Source organism: Lissotriton helveticus, chromosome 9 (assembly GCF_964261635.1).
Source record: "Lissotriton helveticus chromosome 9, aLisHel1.1, whole genome shotgun sequence".
In the NCBI taxonomy this organism is placed as follows: Eukaryota; Metazoa; Chordata; class Amphibia; order Caudata; family Salamandridae; genus Lissotriton; species Lissotriton helveticus.
This window is the reverse complement of record NC_136070.1, coordinates 950624060-950645707: the sequence shown is the minus strand read 5'-3', so window position 1 is coordinate 950645707 and position 21648 is coordinate 950624060. Positions and strand designations below refer to the sequence as shown.

Sequence of the window (21648 nt, the reverse complement as noted above, 5' to 3'; positions counted from 1 at the left end):
TGGTACAAGGAGCTTCAGGATTCCAGTGGGCTATACAACCTTGCCTAATACCTGCCCAATGTCTGCCCATGTCCTGCTAAAGTCTTAAACCTACATTTGCCAGCCACTGAAGTGATAACCAATATCTGAAAGAGACCATTAGTTATAGATTCCTTACCTTAGAATTACCCCCAGGCAGCAGACTGGATCTGGGGTATTTTTCTGTAGCAGTACCCCTGCGCATTGGTAGGTGGCGTCGGTCAACTCCGCATCCGTCGTTGTGGTCGCCGGAATGATGTCGCGGTGTCTACTTAGACGCCGCCCCTGTGCTCTTACGTCTTTTTTGAGTCTTCGACTCCTACTAGCACAAGGGATGTCCCATAGTCGGACTGGCTTCAAGCATTGTGACTCCTGTCACAAGTTGATGTCCATCACGGTTCCACACCTCGTGTGCCTCTGGTGCCTGAAGTGTGACCATGACCTGAAGTCGTGCTCAGACTGCCGGCCCATGAATCTGAAGTCTTTGCGGGAGCAGTGGAGGCCCGGCAGTCCGCTCTGTGTCGTTCGAGGTCCCGGTCGAGAGGAAGGTCTCGGGACTGGTTGCGGAGCCACCACCACTCGTCATCGAAGTCTTCGCACTACTCGGGATAGTCGAAGCACAAGAAGAAGGCGAAGAAGCATCGTCGCTCTTCGCCTTTTCCCCGTCCGTAGGGCGACGCAACGCGGGACCTGGAGCGTCATTGCTCTCCAGCTCCGTCTTCGGAGCCTGCTTCTGGGACTGCTCCGCACTTCCCTCCTTTTGCCGGAGCATCCCCTGCCCAGGTTCGAGCCTTTTATGAGGTTCTTGACAGCATTTATGGGCAGTCCGACTCCACAGGTGCGCCTTCGGGACCCACGGACTTGGCTGGGGGCCCTGGGACTTCGATGCTGGCAGCTCCGGTGCCAGAGGGCACCCGAGGATCCAGGCCTGGATCCAGATCGGCACTGGTCGACCTCGCGGTACCTTCCCTGGCGCTGATTCCAGTGACAAAGCCCCAACCAACGTCGACCCCCGACTTAGACCTGGTGCCGTACCGACATCACTCGATGTCGGTACTGGTGCTGGAGGGTACTTTTGTATCGCTGTTCATCACTGGCATTCCTTATTGCCCTAAGTGGCAGACAGAGGAGGGTGAGGAGGACTGGGAAGTGTCTGGAGATCCTTTAGCTGACCAGCTTGAGGAGCCGGACTAGCGAGAGGAACTGGGTGATGCCAGTGGTCTGGATACCTCTCCAGACCTTGGCATGCTCTCCCCCCTACTGTGGCTACAAAGGAGGGAGCTTCATACGCAGTGTGGTTGCATAGGGCGGCTGAGGCCTTTGGCTTCTTACGGTGGCAATCAGGACTAACCTCCTGACAGAGGTACTTTAACCAGCAGAGGCTTGTTCAGAGCCCCTGTTGCCTTTTAATGAAGCCCTCACAGACATCCTTCTGGGCACTTGGTCCAAGCCCAGCACAGGGGCTCCTGTTGACAGGATGATTGCCAGTCACGGCCCCGGGTGACCCACTTTTCCTTTCCCAACACTCCACCCCCGAGAGCTTGGTGGTCCAAGCCTCGTCTTCTAAGGGCGCATTCCCTACTGTTCCCCCAGAGAAGGAATCCAAGAAGCTGGACCACCTTGGGAAGTAATGTTTTCTTCTGCCAGCTTAGCGCTGCGGTTGTCGAACACTGCAGGCCTCTTGTGCCGTTATTCCCATACAGTGTGGGATATGGTTGCGCAAGGGCTGCCACAGTGCCCGGAGGAGGCCCGGGCAGTGTTTGTCGGGTTTAGGGTCTTTCTTGCCAGTCTCGAGGCATTGGGATGGTTTGCTTTGGTTCATGTAAGTCCTGATTTGGCCAAGATAGGGGCTCCCCTGTCGGTAAGTGTCGCAGTTTGTCCCTGAGGGCTGGTTTCCGGCCTGTTGGGGGCGCAGGCTCTCCACGGGTGATGCGGCCCGTGTATCATTTCCCCTATCCACCGTTTCCTGGTGAGGGGGCGTCGAGAGCCCAGATGGAGACATATGCGGCGGCTTTGCAGGCCTCGCTGGCTTTTCCTCCTTCCCCTCCTGGGACGTCAGCGGATCCCTTGCGCTGTGCGGGGCCTTCCGTGGCGGCTCCGGCGCCGACTGGTTCAGATCCAGGCTTGGGGGATGTGGTGCCCTTGGGGTACGGCTCTTCAGGAGTCCCTCCTTCGGACCACGGCGCCCCGGCTTTGCCACAAACTCCTGCCGGAGTCCCTTTGTTGTCGCGGGAGGTCGCCGGGGCTCAGGTCGCATCCCCAAGCCCCTCTCGGCCCTTTGACAAGGTGATACTGTCCTTGTCCCTGCCAGGGCCCCTCTCGCCCCTCCACGCAGGCGGCCGCCGAGTCGGAGGTCGAAACGGCCTTGGCGGCGCCACAGGGGTCGGCAGGCCTCTCTCGTCCACTCATGGGTCGAGGCTGGCGGGGGCTCCTTGTCACTCCCCGGGTGCCTCTTGTCCCTCCACTCAGGTGTCTGCCTCGTCGGAGGTCGAGCTAGCACTTTTAGCCGCCTCTGCTCCGGTCTCCAGCGCTGTGTGATGGGGCGCAGGCCTGTTCGGCATCTCCGGTGGCGCTGGACGAGGACGCCCTGCTCCTGGTTGCAGATTCTACGGCACCTGACAGACATCAGGTCGTGGACTTCAGATGTCCCCTCTACCCCGGAGGGTAAGCGTCTGCTGGTGTCGTCCTCGCCGGACACGGGCCGCCGCGTCATTGCTTTTTCCTCGATGTCATCAAAGGCTGGCTCTTCACCGTTGCCTTGGTTTTTGCCAGAGGAACCACAGGTCCCCCACTCCTCAGCGCCTCTTCCTTCCTTCTGAACCTGGCCATTGCCCACTCCGATTGGCTTAGGGGATGGCCGCCATTCTTGCAGCCGTCGCCACCAGAGGAGCTGCTTTCCCTACCGTGGGGCCCTATGGAGGCAGGTGCGGCCTTCGCTCGCGCTGTTTACGCGGCTGTGGGAATTTTGCGCATGGGTGATCCGGTTGCTCATTTCCTCGCGGATCATCTTTTGGAGGTTTTTCACCAGGGCTCTGGTGGGAGGGAGCTGCTGCTTCCCTTTGAGGGTTCGCTCCGTTCTTCTCTGATGGGGGCTTAGGTGCGCCCCGCCATGGGAGATCCGGTGCCCCAACACCTTCTGCACCGGCACCTCCCAGGACCGTGTGACCCGGTGTGTCTTTCCCTCCACCCCTCTGCCAGTGGGCCCCTTTTGCGGAGTGCCTTTCCCTCCCTGCCGTTGCTGTTGTCTCCACCATCACAAGAGGCTCGCTGGCTGGACTCTTGGGGGCGCAATATGTTCGCTTCGATCAGTGCGGCTCTGCGGGCCCTTAACACTTTGTGTGTTGGCTAGGGCCACCTCTTGCTTATGGGACTCAGTGGAGTCCCTTGGATCTGCAGCTTCTCAAGAGGGTGCTGGTGTTGATTTGCAGCACCATGCGTTAGATGGCCGGGATCTGGCGGCGTTTATTCTTCGCTCCGCTCTGGACATCTCTGAGGTGCTTGGTCGTACCATGGCTTCTTCGATTGCCCCTCGCCGCCATGCTTGGCTTCGGGACAGTGTGTTCCCGGAAAATGTTCAAGAACAGCTGGTGGATCTTCCCTTCAATGGCACTCTTTTGTTCCACCCCCTGGCAGACTCGGCCATCCGGAGGTTCTTGGCGGGGCTTAGGCCCCTTCCTCCTCCTCCTGGTCCTCCTCCTTCTCCCCCTCAGTGATCTGTGATTTGATCTGGTTTTTGGGAGCTATTCTTTCGTTGGGGCGGGTCGCCCCAGTTGTTTAATCTGTGTGATTCCTGTGAGTGCGAGTCCTCTTGGTGGGACTGTGGCTTTGTTGGCTGCTGGCCGGCCCTTTTGGCTGTGTGTTTTTGCCTTGGGTTATCTACACCAGGTTGGCCCTGAGATTAGGCCTCCTGTCTTTTTCTCTTTGGCTGCTTGACAAGCCTTCCGCAGGGGGATTTCCTGCGGTTCTTTCCGTTGTCCTCTGCTGCGGAAGTTTCTTCCTAAGAGGGTTACCATGTCTTGGGACTTAACATACACTATGTGGGGTAGTGGTAGCTGGTATATAGCTTGTTCTGTGCTGAAGAGTTGTGGTCGCCTTCGGGCCTCTGCTCTCCATGGCGTTTATGTACGTTGCCGGTTCAATTCCCTCTTTCAGGTGCAGCCTGCCCGGTCCTTCTGGGTGCCCCCGGGCTACTTCCTGCTTCCGACTGCTTTTTTGCTGTCGGCTCCGTTCTCTCGGATTTATTGGCTACAGACTGTGGTGGGCTCACCTGCCCTCTTCGCGGGCATGTTTCCTGTGGAGGAGCTTGCCTTCTTTTCCCCTCGTCTCCTTGGAGCCTCTAGGTTGATCTCTTCCTTGCCTTGACCTTGGATGGAGGTTTTATTGCCTTGTAGGGGCGTGGGGTGCTTGGGCCTCACCTTGCCTTGCCTTTGTTTCCTCTGTTGAGTGGGTACGGGGTTTTCTCTTTCTTCTTCTTTTCTTCTTTCTACACCCCTCTTGGGGTCAGTGGTGTTTGTAAGGGTTCCCCTTGCCTGAAGGGACGAGGCGCCTCGCACTGTCCGTTTGACTAGTCCCCTGTGGGACCCTCTGTTGTGCCCAGACTGTTGGGGTCCTTTGGCAGGCCCTCCTTCCCCGTGGATATGGCTAGGGTATCTATTCTAAGTGAAGGAATCTGCGGCTAGTAGTCTCTATCAGATGTACGAGTAACTTACCTTCGGTAACGATGTATCTGGTAGTGACGATTCTAGCAGCAGATTCCTTCACGGCCCGCCTTTCCTCCCTGTTCTGCGAGTACCTTTGGCTTGGTCTTCTGCACTCGCCTCCAGATGGGTGGCTGTGTCTTCTGTGAGTGCATTCTTTCGCTCTTTTTAACGGGATTATTCATTTTCGTTCTGTTCCTTCCTCTTCTTTGGCGCATTGCAGGATGGGTTTATAGGTATTCCTGTGCCCCTCTGCTCTGGTTGCTCCAGGATTGGGGCTTGCCTTCACTCTCTTCCCTCCCCTCCCTTCCCCTTTTTTGTTACTAGGGGTCCTGGCCCCTCTAAATAGGGATTTATTTTCTTTACAGTTCGTTTATGTCTACTGGTCAGTCTATCAGCTGGAAAGCTTGAGGGGTCTGTGGTGACGGGTGGACTCCAGTTCTTCAATACAGTTAGCTGGCTGTGTCTCGAACTTCCTTCAGTCCGGAGAATGTTTGGTAGCCCCAAAAATAAAAGGTTATGAAGGATAAGGTCACTAGGCTGCTGTCTGATATACACATTCCGAAAAGTGCCGGGAGTGGGGAACACTTATGGCACTTGTGAATTGTGCATACTATTTACAAAACAAAGGCGATTCGGTGCGGGCGTGTTGTGTCGCACACGAGGGTACGAGGTGTGAGGAATACTTCAAAGGAGTAACGGGTGCCCCGAAGTTTAAGACCCCGAGTAGCAGTTTAGGGGCGGCCCGCCCCCCTACCAAACCCGAGATACGTTCACGTACCTGGGTTAGCCACGCTCTCCCGTGAGCGTGACTCGGGGATAGATGGGGTCGTTGGCCTCCTGGCTTTACTCCTGTGGGCGCTGTGTTTCCTCCACCGAATGGCTCCATTCCGCGTCCGAAAGGTGCTACCCTCCTTCTCGCGTCTCTCCAGCTTGCTTCTTCCGCATCGGTGACGTCACACGCCTGGAGGTGGGCTTCCGATGTTATATCTAGTGTCTGTCTGGCGGGACTCCCTTGGGGTGGAGTCTCGTCACAGAAGAGAGACCAGTTAAAGGAACCTTGGTCTTTTCCTTCTTCGTCGTCCTGCTCGGCTTTCCATGCCCAGGTTTCCTGTTGAGAGAGAGAGAGGGACGGAGGTAAGGTAGTCCACCAGTCCTTTGATGCTTCTGGTGACCCCGGGCCCGGTCTGCCTGGTCGCACCCTTGTTCCCTTGGGGGTTTGCCACACTCTGTCCTGGGTTTGCCTTGGAGGTTTGTCGTTCCTGTTTGTCTTGGAACGGTTTCCCCTTCGTTGTTCTTGGTTGAGGTTGTAGTCCTGCTACATGTTGTCATGACATTTAGCATTTAATCCTTGTCTCCAAGGGGGGGGACTGTCTACATACTGGCAGGGTGGCTGCCCAGGGCTGTGCTCTGTTCTTTCTTCTTTCCCTGTTTTTGAGTATGGCAGTGTTGGCACTGCTCCTTATGGTGTTGTTCATCACCATTCCGTTTTTCCAATTTTTCTGCTCTTTCGGACACAGTTACCATACTCCCACAGTTTGTCTGATGGCTCCATGTTGTGGCGCGGAAAGTTCTCAGTGAAAAACTGACATAAGCGCACCGGGGTGGGACTTATGTGACCTCGCTGTCGTCACGTATGCGGATGACGCTTGGGCGGAGTCACGTGATGCCGTCCCCCTGGCGCGCAGTGTTGCTGTGGCAAAAAGATTTTCCGGATCCAGTTTCACACCTGGGGATAATTCTACATGAAGGAATCTGCGGCTAGAATCCTCTCTACCAGATACATAGTTACTGAAGGTAAGTAACTCTTACTGTGGGGGCGTAGGTCTTTCTGGATAACGACGACACAAGGCGTCTGCCAAAGTGTTCTGAGATCCTGGTATATAGGAGACAACCAGGTCATACTCTCTAAAAAAGTAAGCCCACCGGGCTTGATAGCTATTTTGGCATTGAATGTTACGGAGACATTGGAGGGTTCTATGGTCTGTTATGATTTAGAAGGGTTCTTTAGTTCCCATTAAGAACTTCCTCCATTCACGGCAGGCTAGCTTCATAGCAAGTAGTTCCCGTTCTAGAACAGAGTAGTTACTTTCAGAGTCTGACAGGACATGTGACCGGTAAAACACAGGATGTTCCAGCCCGTCGTTGTCTTGTTGTTGTAGGAGGACGGCACCAACTGCTCTGTCCAACGCATCTGTCACCACGAAAAATGTCTTTGTTGTGTCAGGGTGTCGTAAAATGGGTGTTCGCGTGAAGGCCTTTTTTAGGGACTGGTAGGTCCACTTGAACCCTTGCCAGAGGTATTCCTTTTTTAACGTTTAGGATATGTAGCTGGTTTGGTGAGCAAAGTTGTCAATGACTTGACGGTAAAAGTTTGCCAGACCTAGGAAACACTGTGTTTCTTTATTAGTCGCAGGTGATGGCCAATCCAAAATAGCCTGTACCTTTTGAGGATCCATGGCTATTCCTGTCTTGTTGATTCGGTAACCCAAATATTCTATCTCGGATTTGTCAAATTCACAATTTTCAGGTTTACAGGACTATTTTGGCGTAGTCTTTCCAGGACTTGCATGACGTGCGTGTGAGAAGTTGGCCTGATATATAATGTTCACTATTCTAGTGAACACTTTGTATCAGTCCAAACAACCCTTTTTGATGTCTGGTTGTAAGTCAACCTGATAGACCAGCTATCCTAGTAGCATGGACACGTGCAGTCTTTAGGCTAAACTCTAGAGGGCGTGTTAAGCCAGCTGTTTTACCATCACATTTACCCCTTGAACACCAAGTGAAAGGACACCGGACAAGTTGTTATGAAAATAAACAGATATTTATTTATAACAAGACTACCCTGAACTCTTTATGAGTCAGGGAGCTAAGCACACAACAAAACTCTTACGAAAATACTTCAAGTCGCACAATTTACACAAATGCCAGAGGGGCACGAAAAAACCATATACTAAACAAGTGGAATGCGAAATTACTAGCAGGTAAGTACTATTCTCATAGGCTTTAGAATCGCTAGGGCTAATCCCCTGAACCTTTAGATTGCAAGTGGGAGGCCTAGGGACGTCGTGTGCAGAGTGGGAACTCTCACGCGTAAGGCGGGAAAAAGTGTATGGAGGCTAGTAAAAGCAAAGTTAGTGTTCTCGGGCGAACCCGACTAAGTAGAGCTGAAACGACTGTGGATCCTGACACTTAGATAGTAAGACTATGCTGGAGCACCGAAATGCTCAGGTTACCTAGCCCAGGGGCTGCGGCTGCATAGGGCTGAAAAGACGTCGGAGATCCTCGTTGCAGTCTATGGAGCCTGAAGAAAGAAGTTGCTGGCAGGCGACCAGTGAAGAAGTTCGTGGTGATCCAAGCCTGGATCAGTGAAGATGGATACCTGTAAGCAGAGGGGACCAAGTTCTTGAATCACTAGCCAGTGATTAGATGGGCACCAGGATGGCACCAGGCAAAGTCACCTCGACCAGGTGAGTGGGCGACGCTGGGCTCTGCAGTCTCTCGGACCAGGAGGCGTTGTCGGCGACCAGGATGGAGGGGCGAGCTGTCCCACGGTGGTATCTGCTGTAGACGTCGCTGGACCCGGGATTGGGGCAACAAGTCTTGGCAAATGCAAGCCCACGCGGTGGACTTAAAATGGCGTCTGGAGTGGACCAGGAGGGTCCAGGGTACTTCTCTGATGGAGGGAAGCAAGGGCCAGTCTGGAGCAACCAGACCAGCGGTGTTGTCGTCCAAGTTCGTCGTCAGGAGGGCCACTAGCCAACGGGCAAGTGACCTGGACAACGCGGTGAGCAGCAAAGAGCAGAAGGGCCCCACGCAGATCTCGTGGATGCAAGGGGGGCTGGACTTCGGTGCTGGAGCTGCTCAGGGTTGGGGCTTCTCTTACCCCAAAGCACTCGGTCGAGGGTCACTCGGGAGTCGTGCTGGTCAAGCGTCGTGCAGTCTTGGAAGATGGCCGGTCCCTCGAGGTCTCGTCACACCCACGAATCACAGCTGGGCTGATGATGCAGGTAGAGGTCAGAGGTGCCAGGGAAGCCGATTCTCGTCGAGCTGGGCAGTCTTGATCCGGTGAGGAGACTTACAGCAGACCGCGATGCTTGGTTGGTGCCTGCTGCTGCAGGGTGACTACTCCTTAGTCACAAGGGAGAAATCTTAGGAAGCAGTCTTGAGTTCCTTTCGTGGAAAGTAGTTTCAGGATTCAAAGATGATCTAATTTGGAAGGGGGCCTGCTCCTACCTTTATCCTGCAAAAGGGGGCTGGCACGCGACTAAGTCCTGCCCTATGGGTGGGACTAGGAGGGGGGTGGTTACACCCCTCTCCTTTGGCGGGCTTTCCCCAGATCAGGGGCTGGAGTGCCCCTGGAACTGGTTCAAGCCGGCCTATGCACAGTGAGCACCGGGGTGCCACTTGCAGTCACCTTCCTCTAAAGCCCTGCCTACCTAGGATACACAAAATCCTGTCTGGGACGGTGCTGGCACCGCCCCTGGCAGGAAACCCTTTGTCCTTGCCTCCTGTGCTGGGAGGACTCCCAGCAGCAGGAGGGCAGACTTGTGTCTCGGTGGCAGCATCCATCTTGTGGAGCTGAGGCTATGTCTGACTTTAACCGGGGTTACAGGTTACATACATGTCGTGTCCCTCTAGAAGGGTGGAATGCTAACCCCGTCGCCAGAATTGGCGAGGGGTTAGTATTCCAATTCGTATGACACCTTACTCGACATGTTTTGATAAAGCGATACCAGAGTTGGCATATAACCGCGAGGATTATAATGCACTTAAGAGTATATGGTATGCGTTATCATGGAACAGCTATTAGGACTTGGTTCCGCAAGCTGCAAACGGGCTCAGCTCATGCCAGAGCACCATTTCACCTTATTCCACGCACTCTGCCTTCAGGATTGTTAAGGCCTGCCATAGGAGTGACTGATAGGAATATAGGTGTCCATTGTAGGTTTAGATATAGGAATACTATATCTAAAGCAAAGGGTGATTACACCACCTTGCCCCAGCTGTCAAGCAGCCAGTTGTGTCTGGTTTAGTTAGTCAACCCAGGGGTGGCATAATACATGCTGCAGCCCCTGGGAGACTTCTGGGTGCACCTCAGCCCTGGGTACAGGGACTTAGAGAGGGCCCAGTGCCAATTCAGTACCTGGGTACAATTTGGAGTAGAGAGAACAGCTAGGCTGTGGGTCTGATTAGCAGGCCCACAGCCAGGGAAAGTCGTAAACCAGTGAAGCAAAAAGCAAAAATCTGGGTGATCATAGGATTGCAGACCCTACTCTCCTACAGTGCGTACGATGTAACTCAGGAGCTGCTGAGTAGATAAATATGTTGTCTAGGTAGATAACCACTATCTGGTTTAGGAGGCTCGAGAACATGTCCATAAACCGTTGAAAAAAGGAAATGCCCTAACGGCGTTCGAAATGCGGTTTTCCACTCATCCACTTTTTTGATTCAAAGGAGATGATAGGCACCCCTGAGATCTAACTTGGTGAACAATTGAGCCCCTCTTACCGACTCCAGTATAACCTTAATCAAGGGCAACGGATAGCGGTCTTTGATGGTGACTTTATTCAAGCCTCTGAAGTCAATACATGGTTGGAGATCTTTAGTCTTCTTGATGTCGAAGAAGAGGGGCACCCTGGCAGGTGACGAGGATCGAACAATAAGGCCACTCTGGAGATTTTCCTCAAGGTATTGTCTGAGAGTCTCTTTCTCGGGTTCAGTGAGAGAATATACTCTTCCAAAGGGTACTGTTGCTCCTGGTTCCAATGGAATGGCACATACAAACTCCCTATGAGGAGGTAACGTCGTGTTCATAGGCTTCTGAAAGATGTCAGCGTATGTATGGTAGTGACTTGGTATGTCTTGAACAGAGTTAACAGAGGTACAAGCTTCCTTTCCTATCATATGCATTACCTTAGGAGACCAGTATTCTTCAGTGGTGTAACAGAATTATTGACAGAAATTAGATGACCAGGAAATGGTTCTTGTCTCCCAGTTGATATACGGGTTATGTCTGATTAACCAAGGTATACCTAAGATCATGACGTGGCTGGATGAGGCGATCAGATCAAAAGACAAGTGTTCTTGGTGATTTACAAATGTAAGTTGTAACAACGGTGTCATGTCTTTGACTGGACCAAAAATGACAGGAGTCCTGTCCACAGTATGGACTTGTTCTGGGTTCTCTTTAGGGACACAACTAATTTGCCTCTCCTGAGCCCATGCTTCATCCAAGTACACCCCGCTGGCACCACTATCCAACAATGCTAGCATCTTCTCTTCTGCTCCATTTGGCAGCCTTACAAGCATAGGCAGAAAAAAAAAGAGAGATGGAAGTTCCGTTTGCGGTACTGATCGAAGGGATTCCAGACCATCCCGTACTCTCCCTTCTCACAGAGGATGGGATTTAGCGTTTTCCGACTGCCTAGGAGGGCGAGTGGGACAACTGCTAATCATATGCCCTGCGGCACCACAATATTTGTATTTGGTATTTATAGAGCGCATATATCATGACAAAGGTCTCATAGCGCTTGCTAGTGCTTAGGGCAGGACAGGAAAAAAACGCGACAGCCAGATGGAGAGGACTGGGCTAGAATAGCTAAGTTTTAAGGAGTTTACGGACCTTCTTGTGGTCTGTTTCCAGGCGGAGGGATAAAGGCAGTGTGTTTCAAATTTCAGGGGCCACCCGGGAGAAAGATCTGCCACCATTTCTGACGATGTGGATGTTCGGCACTGTCAGAAGGTATTTGCTATTGGACCTAAGGGTTCTAGCCTGTTGGTGTATAGTGAGTTTTTTTAGCTATGTAGTGGGGTCCTTTATTATTGACCGTCTTATGTACTAGACAGCACATTTTGAAATGGATCCTCTTTTTGATTGGAAGCCAGCGCAGGGTCCTTAGGCTGGGCACAGAAGGAGAAAGCGGGGGCAGATTAGGGACCAATCTGGCCGCTGTATTCTGCACGACCTGGAGCTTGGCCAGGAGTTCTACATTAGTAGAGGCAAAAAGAGAATTGCCGCAGTCTAGGCGGCTAATAATTATTCCCTGTACAAGGGGCATGCGGGAGGAAAGTGGGATCCACTTGAAAATTTTTCTAAGACTGCGCATAAGTCCATAGCAAATGTGGACCAGATTGTTAATATGGTCGGACATAGAAAGTTTGGAGTCAAGAATTACACCAAGGTTGTGTGCAGCTGTCTTAGGAGGAGGGCAAGGACCTAGGATGGGAGGCCACCAGTTGTTGTTCCATAGTTTGGCTGCGTCCCCAAAAAGCAGAATCTCTGTTTTGTTGGCATTAAGGAGAAGGTGATTATTCGTCATCCAGTTGTTTATGGCTATCATACAGAGTTTGAAGCGCTTTTTGGCCTCGGTGTCATCTGATCCCATGGTGATTAACAGCTGAGTTTCATCTGCGTAAGACACTGTTTGAAACCCAAAAGATTTGATAAGTTTGGCTAAAGGGGACACTTATAGATTGAATAGCGTAGGGCTCAAAATAGAGCCATGGGGGACACCTTTGTTGATAATTTGGCTATCCGAGGAGAAGTCTCCTATTTGAACTTTAGAGGAGCGGTCTGTCAGATAGCTCCTAAGCCAATTCAGGGCTGCGCCTTCGACACCAGATATGCGTAGGCAATCAAGAAGAATGCCATGCGAGAGGGTGTCGAAGGCAGCCGACAGGTCAAGTAAGACCAGTATAGCTGATTGCCTGGCATCCAGAGAAAGTCTGATATTGTCGACCATTTCAAGCAGGGCCGTTTTGGTGCTGTGGAATGCCCTAAATCCTGACTGGGAGGGGTCCAGCAGTTTAATATTTTCCAGGTGATGGTTAAGTTGGCTATTGACCAAAGATTCCAAAATTTTGCTAAAGAATGGTAGAAGGTATATTGATGGGTAGTTGGATAACTGCTTGGGATCAGCGGAAAGCTTTTTTAAAATGGGTCTGATGATAGCCTCTTTCCAGAGGGTGGGGACTATGGACTGCGACAGGGAATGGTTAAATAGTGCAGTAAGGTGGGGGTGGAAGACAGGGCCAATTTTGGATAGGACTTGTGCAGAGGCGGGGTCGGTAGGAGAACTTGATTTTATACGATTAAGAGTTAATAGTACTTTTTCCTCTGAAACTGTACGGAAGTCAGTGAGAGGGACAGTATGGAAAGATACGGGGTCAGGATTACTCCCACTGGGTATGATGTCTGATTATTGGGGAAATAGTTTGTGAATATCATTGATCTTTTCAACTAAAAATGTGGAAAGGGAGTTCACCCACTCCTGGGAGCAATTAGCGGTTGTCGACAGAAGGGAGGGTTGGTGAAATCCTTGACGATAGTGTACAGTTCCTTCTTCAAATTAGCTGCAAGGATGATTCTGTTGCCTAGGTTTTCTTTTTTGGCCTCGGCTATGTGATTCATATATAGCCGATGAGTTGTCTTATAGTGCTGTTTGTCACTACTATCCTTAGAGCGCCTCCACTTACGTTCCGCTTTCCTGACGGCAAGTTTGTCAATCTTAAGTTTGGGGGAGAACCATGGGGAGAGTTTAATGGGGCATTTGGTTTGTTTCTTGGGGGCAATGCGATCAAGAGTAGTGGTAATGGCGAGGTAGAGACCTCTGGCGCCATGATTGGGATTGGCCAACTCAGACAGAGGGGTGGGGGAGAAGTTGGCAGAAAAAGCATCGGAATTGATCTTGTTCCAAGGTCGACTTAATTTGATTTTATTCAAGGGTGGGGGTATGCTTAAAGAGTGCTGCAGGCGGAACCTTATCACATAATGGTCCAACCATAGAATAGGGAAAGGTAGGTCGGTTTCTAGTAGGGGGGAATTGGTCAGGAGTAGATCCAGGGTATATCCTGCCGAGTGAGTAGGGCCCATGATACGTTGAGAGAGTCCTAAGGTATTGAGACTGTTTATAAGATCACTTGTGTGAAGGTCGGATAAAAGCTCTGCAGATCACACAGGGAACCTAGGGGTCTCAGCTTAACACAGGAGTACACAATTCACAAGGTATTCAGCAAGCCCTCTACCCTTAGAGAACTCACACTCACTTGCCTAGTGCCACACACCATTCATCCTCACACAACCCTCCCCTCAGACTGGTAAGGCAGTTTCTACCACCCCTGATTCCTCAACCTGACCACGTGTGACACAGGTACCGACTCTGGGCGCAGGGTGGGGGACAAATGTACTGGACACAATTGCACAATGATACCTTCAGGAGAAGAATATATGAAACTTCAAAAACAATCCCCTAAAATGTGGTTATCTTAAATGCAGAGTTTTGTGGTGCAGCCAGCTGCTACTAAGGTACAAGGCAAACACAAATCCTCATCCTCACCGCTTGCCGCCAATGTTGGAAATGGGATCCCTGGCTGGCCAGGGCTTTCGCCAAAGTCAGTCAGAGACCACCACTCCCAAGTCAGGGCAAGGGAGTTACACGCCAAGATAACCCCTGCTCACCCTCTAGGTAACGTGGCGCGAGCAGCAAGGCTAAACTTGGAGGCGATGTAAGTTAAGTATTTGCGCACGCACCCCAGCAGCAACACCCAGGACCCACCACGCTAGGAAGAGCGCTGATATCAGGGAAGGCTGTAGCAGTCTGAACCACAAAGCTGCGCGAAGAAGGCCGACGCAGAAGTCAGACCAGGTACCCTGGAGCAGGATGGGGTCTATGAGATGTAGACCGCTCCCACAGGATCCCCCATAGTGGGTTTAGCCCAAACCCATCAAAATATCATATAGGGCTTCACGGTAGGGGAGCACAGACTCAATCCCTCGTTTGGCCCTGATGAAGCACCCCTTTTAATGATTCAACGGCCAATTCCATAGAAAGGAGCTGCAGCTCCAGAACCACAGCTACCCTCCTCAGAAGCTGACCAAAAGTGAAGCTAACCTCTGTAGGGAGGCCAGGAGAAGAAAATAAGGGGGCGGACTCAAGAACACTAGTCTCACCCAGCTCAGATAGCCAACTAACTCAGAGTCCTTGATGGGTTGGAATAAACCCCATTTCTTCTCCTTCCCCTCCAAAAACCTGTTCTCCGGGAGGAAAAACAGTAGGGGGCTCCTCCAAAGGAGGAAGGATGTCCGAGGTGAACTGCACCACCAACATTGCCCTGGACGCTGTACGGTATTAATGTGGTGACGCTTCGCTGTCAGAGAGGAGATGACGTAGCCTAAATCGGCCCATTGACATTGGAGCTGGCTGATAAGACATTGGCATCACAGGTGGGAACCCCCGAAGAGCTGTGCACCAGAGCCAACAAGGATCCCACTACAGAACCAGAGAGCCTAACTGAACTTAATGCGGAGATATCCAAATTTAACAATGATCTTTCTGCCGCCATTGAGCAAATTGCGCCAATGCAGAACCTTACCTCCCTAAGATCTAAACCTTCGGCTCCCTGGTTCACAGTGGAACTACGGGAGAATAGAAGCAGATGTAAAAAACTGGAGCGTGCTTGGCGCCGGACTTACGACCCGGCGGCCAAAACCCTCTACAGATCGGCTCTCAAAGAGTTCCATAAACTCAAACGTAGCACTATGAAAGATCACTTTGCAGAAAAAATTAAAATGGCGAAAAATTCAACTAAGACCCTCTTTAACATTGTTAAAGAGTTTGCTAATCCCCATGCCTTGGCCTGCTCTGCCGCTTCAAGTCAATTGCTTAGTGATGGTTTGTCAGATTTTTTCTACGAGAAAATCGCTAACCTCACCGCAACAATCCATCAGAACCGTACAGCGGTAACTGCAGATCATGGTACTACTTATGCAGAAGTGTTTACTTCATTTAAACCCTTGACAAAAGAATATGCTCTGTCTCTGTTCCTAAAATGTAAATCAGGCTCCCCGCTCGACCCGGCCCCGGCTCAGACTCTGAGTGATATAGCCCCGCTACTGATTAATCCTTTGTTAGAAATATGGAATACCTCTCTGCAATCTGGCCTTTTCCCCTCTCTGTGGAAACATGCGATGTTGCTACCGATTCTTAAAAAAAAAAAAAAAAAAAAAAGCTGATGCTGATCCACTATGCTTCAGTAACTACCCGCCTATCTCACTCCTCCCCAAGCCAGCAAAAGTTTTGGAGAAGGCGGTACAGGAGCAACTGTCCGAATACTTAGAATCCAACCAGTTGCTACAGGACACCCAGTCAGGATTCAGGCCAGACTTCAGTACAGAGTCAGCCTTACTGGAAGTGTCTGAGTCAATTCGCGAGTGTGTGGATAGGGGAGAGGAGGCCATGCTGGTCCTCCTCGACCTATCCGCAGCATTCAACACTATCTCGCACGATATCCTGCTGGATCGCCTTCGTGAGGTGGGCATAGGAGGGATCCCGCTGGTCTGGGTGAAATCCTTCTTGACGGACAGAACTCAACAGGTCTTCCTTAGGCCGTATGTCTCCACGGAGAAACCATTGACATGGGGGGTTCCGCAGGGCTCTGCACTCAGCCCTCTTCTATTTAATGTGTATCTGATGCCGTTAGCGAAAGTGGTCGAATCCTGGGGCGTCAGAGTGGTCTTCTACACTGATAATACTCCGCTTGTGTTCTCTTTTAAAGACCACTCTGATAGCTCCATGGCTAATTTCCGCCACTGCCTGGTGAACATCGCCTCCTGGATGTTCTCCAACAATCTAAAACTGAACGCTGATAAGACCGAGGTCTTATTCTTTAATCAGAAATCTCCAATTCCCGCTAATGTTTGGTGGCCGTCTGAACTCAACCCCCCCCCCCGGTACCAGTCCAAGCTGACCGTAATTTGGGTTTCCAATTTGATACAGCTTTATTCTGCAAAATCCAAATCAATAAAGTTTCGGCATCTTGCTTTGGAAAGCTTCGAATGATTACAAAAATCATCCCTTTCCTCCCACTTGACTCACGGAGGACGGTAGTCCATGCCCTAATTACATCCCACTTGGACTACGCAAATAGTCTGTTTGTAGGAGCCCCGGCGTATCTCATTAACCGTCTTCAGACAGTGCAGAATTCAGCGGCCAGGCTGATTTGTAATATTCCCTACCGCCACTCCATTTCACCTTATTTGGCTAAACTGCACTGGCTACCAGTGAGGTACTGTATACAGTTCAAGGCCCTGGTCCTTGCCTTTAGAGCTCTTAATGGACGAGGCCCTGCATACCTGAGGCATAGACTTAAAATGACACAATCGACACGTGACCTCAGATCTAATCATCTCCGCCTAATGTATGCCCCACGTTTCCGTCTTGCACGCACTGGAGGCCGGGCCTTTGCTGTGGCCACATCCAAACTCTGGAATCAACTACCGATGGAACTCAGATTTCTTACATCAGAGCCCTTGTTTCGGAGGAAACTCAAGACCTGGCTCTTTTCTCTGATCTAGCCCTCACTGAACGTCTCTGGCTGCCGCACGTCTATAGCGCCGGGACACCCCCGTTGGGGGTAGCCGTGCGCTTTACAAGCTTCTAAATAATAATAATAATAATAATAACCGAGGGACACCCAGCCGGCATGGATTCAGTCAAGTCTCCTCTGGCCTCCTTGGGGCTGAAAAGCGCACCAGAGGGAAAGACTCTCACACGACTCCTCAATCAGAGGACGGGGAGGGGAATCAGACTCTGCGCGTACATGGCAAATCCAGGGAATACAGCGACTTCGACCGATTATGTCGCAACTTACCTTTGGACATCGAGGTTGATGGTCGCCCACAGGAAGGACTGCTGGAACAGGCACTCCAGCATTCCTTGGCATGCGAAGGAGGCTGTGAGCCACCTGGAGTCTGCGACAACCGCACCGCCAAGAGCTTCATAAAGCGTTCCCGCAACGCTTTTGGCCGAATTTGGCGACAGAAATCGCAATCTTCGGAATCATGGTGTTCGCCAAGACACCACATACAAATAAGGGTCTGTGGCTGACATATGCCGTCCACAGGACCCACAGGGTTTGAACCCTGAGGACATTTAGAAAAAAAGACACTGTTCTGTTGACAAAAAAACGTTGATAGGCGACAAAATAGCCCGTGACGTCATCTCACCTCTCCATGCTCCAAGTGGATTGTCATTGCGATGCATTCGATAAGTGTTAGACCAGAAGCCAAATTATTCTTCAAAATGTTAACATCTCTCCCTCAAGCTGGATACTTGCAGCCCCAAACTCCTTCTGGTGAAGGAAAACAAGGAGCTTCTGTTCAAACAGTCAGCAAACAAACACTGAATTAGTCATGAGAAGGAAGTATTACACTTTCGTTTTAATCTTCACTTTCACCCCAGAAATGTTGAATAGTCCTTAAATAGTTACGTCACGCTCTGAAACAAACTTTAGACTCTTGAAAAACACAACCAGAATAAAAGACAATGAGCTGAATAGAAGGATCTGGCAATACAAAACTCTATCTCTCTCAAATGTGAGTTATTTTGTTGTGTTTCACAAATATAATAAAAAGTATAACATTTGATTCCTTTTTTTAAAAAAATTCAAAACCTTTATTTAACAAATTCAGTACAATCAGAATACATTTGCATCACATCAGAGCAACTTAAACAATGAAATTTAGCCAAGCATCATAAATGTAATGACATTACCAGCATACCAAAAAATAGAGATCCATGGGGGACTGCTATAGCACCACAACCAACGCAGGTACTGAAGAGGGAAGGGAGAACACTATAAGGATTAGGGCAGGCACAGTTAGCAAGGAAAGAATGGGGTAGAGGAAGGCAGTTACTGACCAGCACCCGCGGCTGCCGCGGACGGGGTGCCGGCGGTGAGCGCGACATTTGATTCCTTTTTAATTATTTAGTAACGGCACAAGCAGCGATAATTAGTAGATTCTGTTTGAGTGATTTCAAGGCCTTGTATTATTTTATAGTTGACCAAAACAAGAGGCACAGGATACTTGAATTAAATTATTTTGGAGGTCCAGGTGCCATGGAAATGACAGAATGGATTTTATTTTATCTTTTAAGTCTGGACTATAGCTAGATTTAGCTGCTTTCCTAGCCTCATGCAATCAAGATAATTCATACACAAAGAAGTACATAGTTTTCTGCACACATAGAGGGAATTTGGTTCACCCCCCTTCATCCATTGTACTGTTCAGCTGTCATTCACATTTTGCTTACACCCACCACAGAATATATCCTGGGGCAATGTGTCTCCCCCCCCTCCCCCCTGCCCCATCCACCCTTCCACCCCCCCCCCCCCCCACGCCCACCCCGCCACTTCAGCCGCTGGCTCTCTTGCCCTGTGAGGGACGGTATGTTGTTGATCACACCACATCCTCCTAAAAACAAGTTCTCACGTTTGCCCGGGCAAGTAGGCAAATACTTTACTTTGCCAATGCTTTTTCTCTCTGTACTTTATTTGTTATTGATTATGATTAAAAAAAAATTCAGTTTGCAGTAATTCAAAGGCTATAATTCTTTTTTGTATTAATAATTCTCCTGTGATCTACTTTAAAACTAAAAGGAGTTTGTATACCCACCTTCTACGAAACACCATTCTGTTCTATTAAAATTGTATGGTTATTTTGTTTTTTTATTGGAAACATATGGCTGCCACTGTTAGTCAGCAGCATGTTTTTCTTCTTTTTTTGGCATATGTTTGCAATAAAAAACTCTTCACGCTTGGCCTAAACTACAAATAAGCTTGCTGTCACACCTTCTCTAGCTGCAGCTGGCATCTTTATAATATCTCAGTAGGTTGGTGAGCACCGAATGCCTCATGAACATTTGGTGGCTTAAAGTGAAGGGCTCTCTGATCCTTTAAGAGTGAGAAGATTGATGTTAAGTTTGATAACATGATACCGAATAAAGGACCAAAAATACAGGTATGTAAGGTCTTCATATCCATGCCATTGTTTCTATTTGTGCTGTTCTAGGTACGGCGACTTTATGTTCCTTAACATCAAATTGAAATATCTACAGCATATATAGCTAATGTCAGAGCTGCGAAGCTCTTGCGGGGGAATAGAAAGTAGTGCATTGAAGATGCAATTGAGGAACACTAGAAATGTGCATCGGGTGAAAGACGTCATTTGTTTACAACTTAATCCGAAGTAAAAAATAAAAATTTAAAAAAGCGCAGAGTGTTCAAAGCTACATATGGAAGGCCTGGATTAGACAAGGAAATGTTGTGAAGGAAAGTCAAGAAAAGGTATGGAGTTCAAGTTATATGTAGGGATTAAGAAATGGGTAAGAAGATAAATGGGAATAAGCACTGTGTGAATATGGAAGTCTATTGTGATCTTTAACATAACTCAGGAGAACCAGAATGTTTATAGTCTGTGCCTAATGTAGTTGCCCTTCTTTATTTCAAGAGTCTTCATTGTGTGCCTACATTGCAGCTGCATTGCGCGATCTCCCTTTTTAAAAATTCTTGTAAACTGTCTTGTATGGTTTGTCTATGCAGGCTATGATGAGACCTTGACACGACTTGCTGCTATCCTTGCCAAGCACTTTGCTGACCCTCGAATCGTTGGCACTGGTAAGTTCATTGCCCATCAGTATGGGAGTAGCGAAATAGTCTGCGTACATAGGGGCACAATGGATTTATGGGTAAAGGCAGGAACATTACTACCCAAGCGGACTGGACATCTGCTCTTGACAGATGGTTTGTGTTTTGTGTTCTGTCAGGATGAGGGATAACTGGGCTCTACTGTAGCATTATAGTTTACTGCCGAGGGCTCTATGACCGTTAAAGGCCCAGAGTTACTAACTTGAGCTGCAGGCAACCGCCTCCATCCAGGGCACTTTTAAGACTGGCATAGTCCGAGACAAAGGGTAATATCACGGGCAGTGGGGTAGAATGCCCCACTGCCCGTGAAAACCGGGAGTAACAAAGACAAATATTGGAATGTTGAAGGAGGCCAATACTAGTCATTATTGACCCTCTACCCCTGTTTCTTCAATGCAGCACCCAATATTCCAATGTGGTAATTTATGTATCTGCCCACTAGAGCAGGCTTAGACATCACTTTATGGAACGTTGGATAGGTGCACTAGGAACTTCTGGCGTCAGTATGTTACTCTAGGATTTGCTGGAAATTGCCAGTGCCAGATAGAGCCCGATTTGTGAATTCATCAAAATGTGATATGCAGTCTAGCTGCTTTGCATATTTTAATGAATAATAATCGACTGAAAAGAATAAAGTTCACTCCATAAATAGATACTTTCGATTAAGTAACTTCTAAATGATAGACTGCAGAGATTAATTTGTTTAAATAATGCAATTTCATCCTTTATCTAATACTTTTATTGTTTTATTTTTAAACTTTATTTATCGTTTTATACTACAAAAACATACAATGAAGCCAGAACTAAATTATAAAACAATAATGCATGTGTGGCAGAGCAAATTTACTGGGAAAGAAAATGATGAAAGTAAATAAAAGGGCAAGGCGAAAAATGTATAGACCGGTTACACTTCAAAAGCAGACATAGCATATCAGGGCATCTAGAGCGGAACAGGAGAGTGCCTTATACAGCATTTGACAGATAAGTGTTTAACTTGCCATTTTAGCATCTGCAGAATGATCCATGGACAACAAGTTGTCCCACAGTGTTTCCAGATTTCTTTGGGCAATAACTAGCTGCAGGGAAGCATACGGTTCAGACATAATATCACAATAGGACCGATCTTTCAGCAGGCTGACTCACCGCTGGGAGAGTGTAAGCAACCCAGTGAAGCAAGATCTGCTGTTTCACTAGTAGTAAGGCAATAGCAGTAAAACAATGAAATCCTAATGGTAATGGCCTAACGTACCCTAGCAAAGCCATCAGGGGGTCGGGTGGAAGAGGTTGTTCACGCATGAGACAAAGTGGAATAGATATCCCCTAGTAGGATGCTATCACCCTACAGGTCCATGATAAGTGGAGGAAATCTGCATGGTCCACCTGGAATTTAGGGCAGCAGTGGGATCTGGAGGGATCACATTTTGTCAGAGCCTCAGAGTTTGTA

General features: G+C 49.4%; 1 protein-coding gene across 3 annotated transcripts in view; it reads left to right on the top strand.

Moving 5' to 3' along the window:
- Nucleotides 1-21648, top strand: part of RNF123 (ring finger protein 123) — a 1600675-nt gene that overhangs the window by 788657 nt on the left and 790370 nt on the right. For all 3 annotated transcript variants that reach the window (XM_078661207.1, XM_078661208.1, XM_078661206.1), the window contains exon 28: nucleotides 20100-20174. In XM_078661207.1, coding sequence (XP_078517333.1) covers nucleotides 20100-20174 — 75 coding nt within the window. The remainder of the gene's footprint in view (nucleotides 1-20099; nucleotides 20175-21648) is intronic.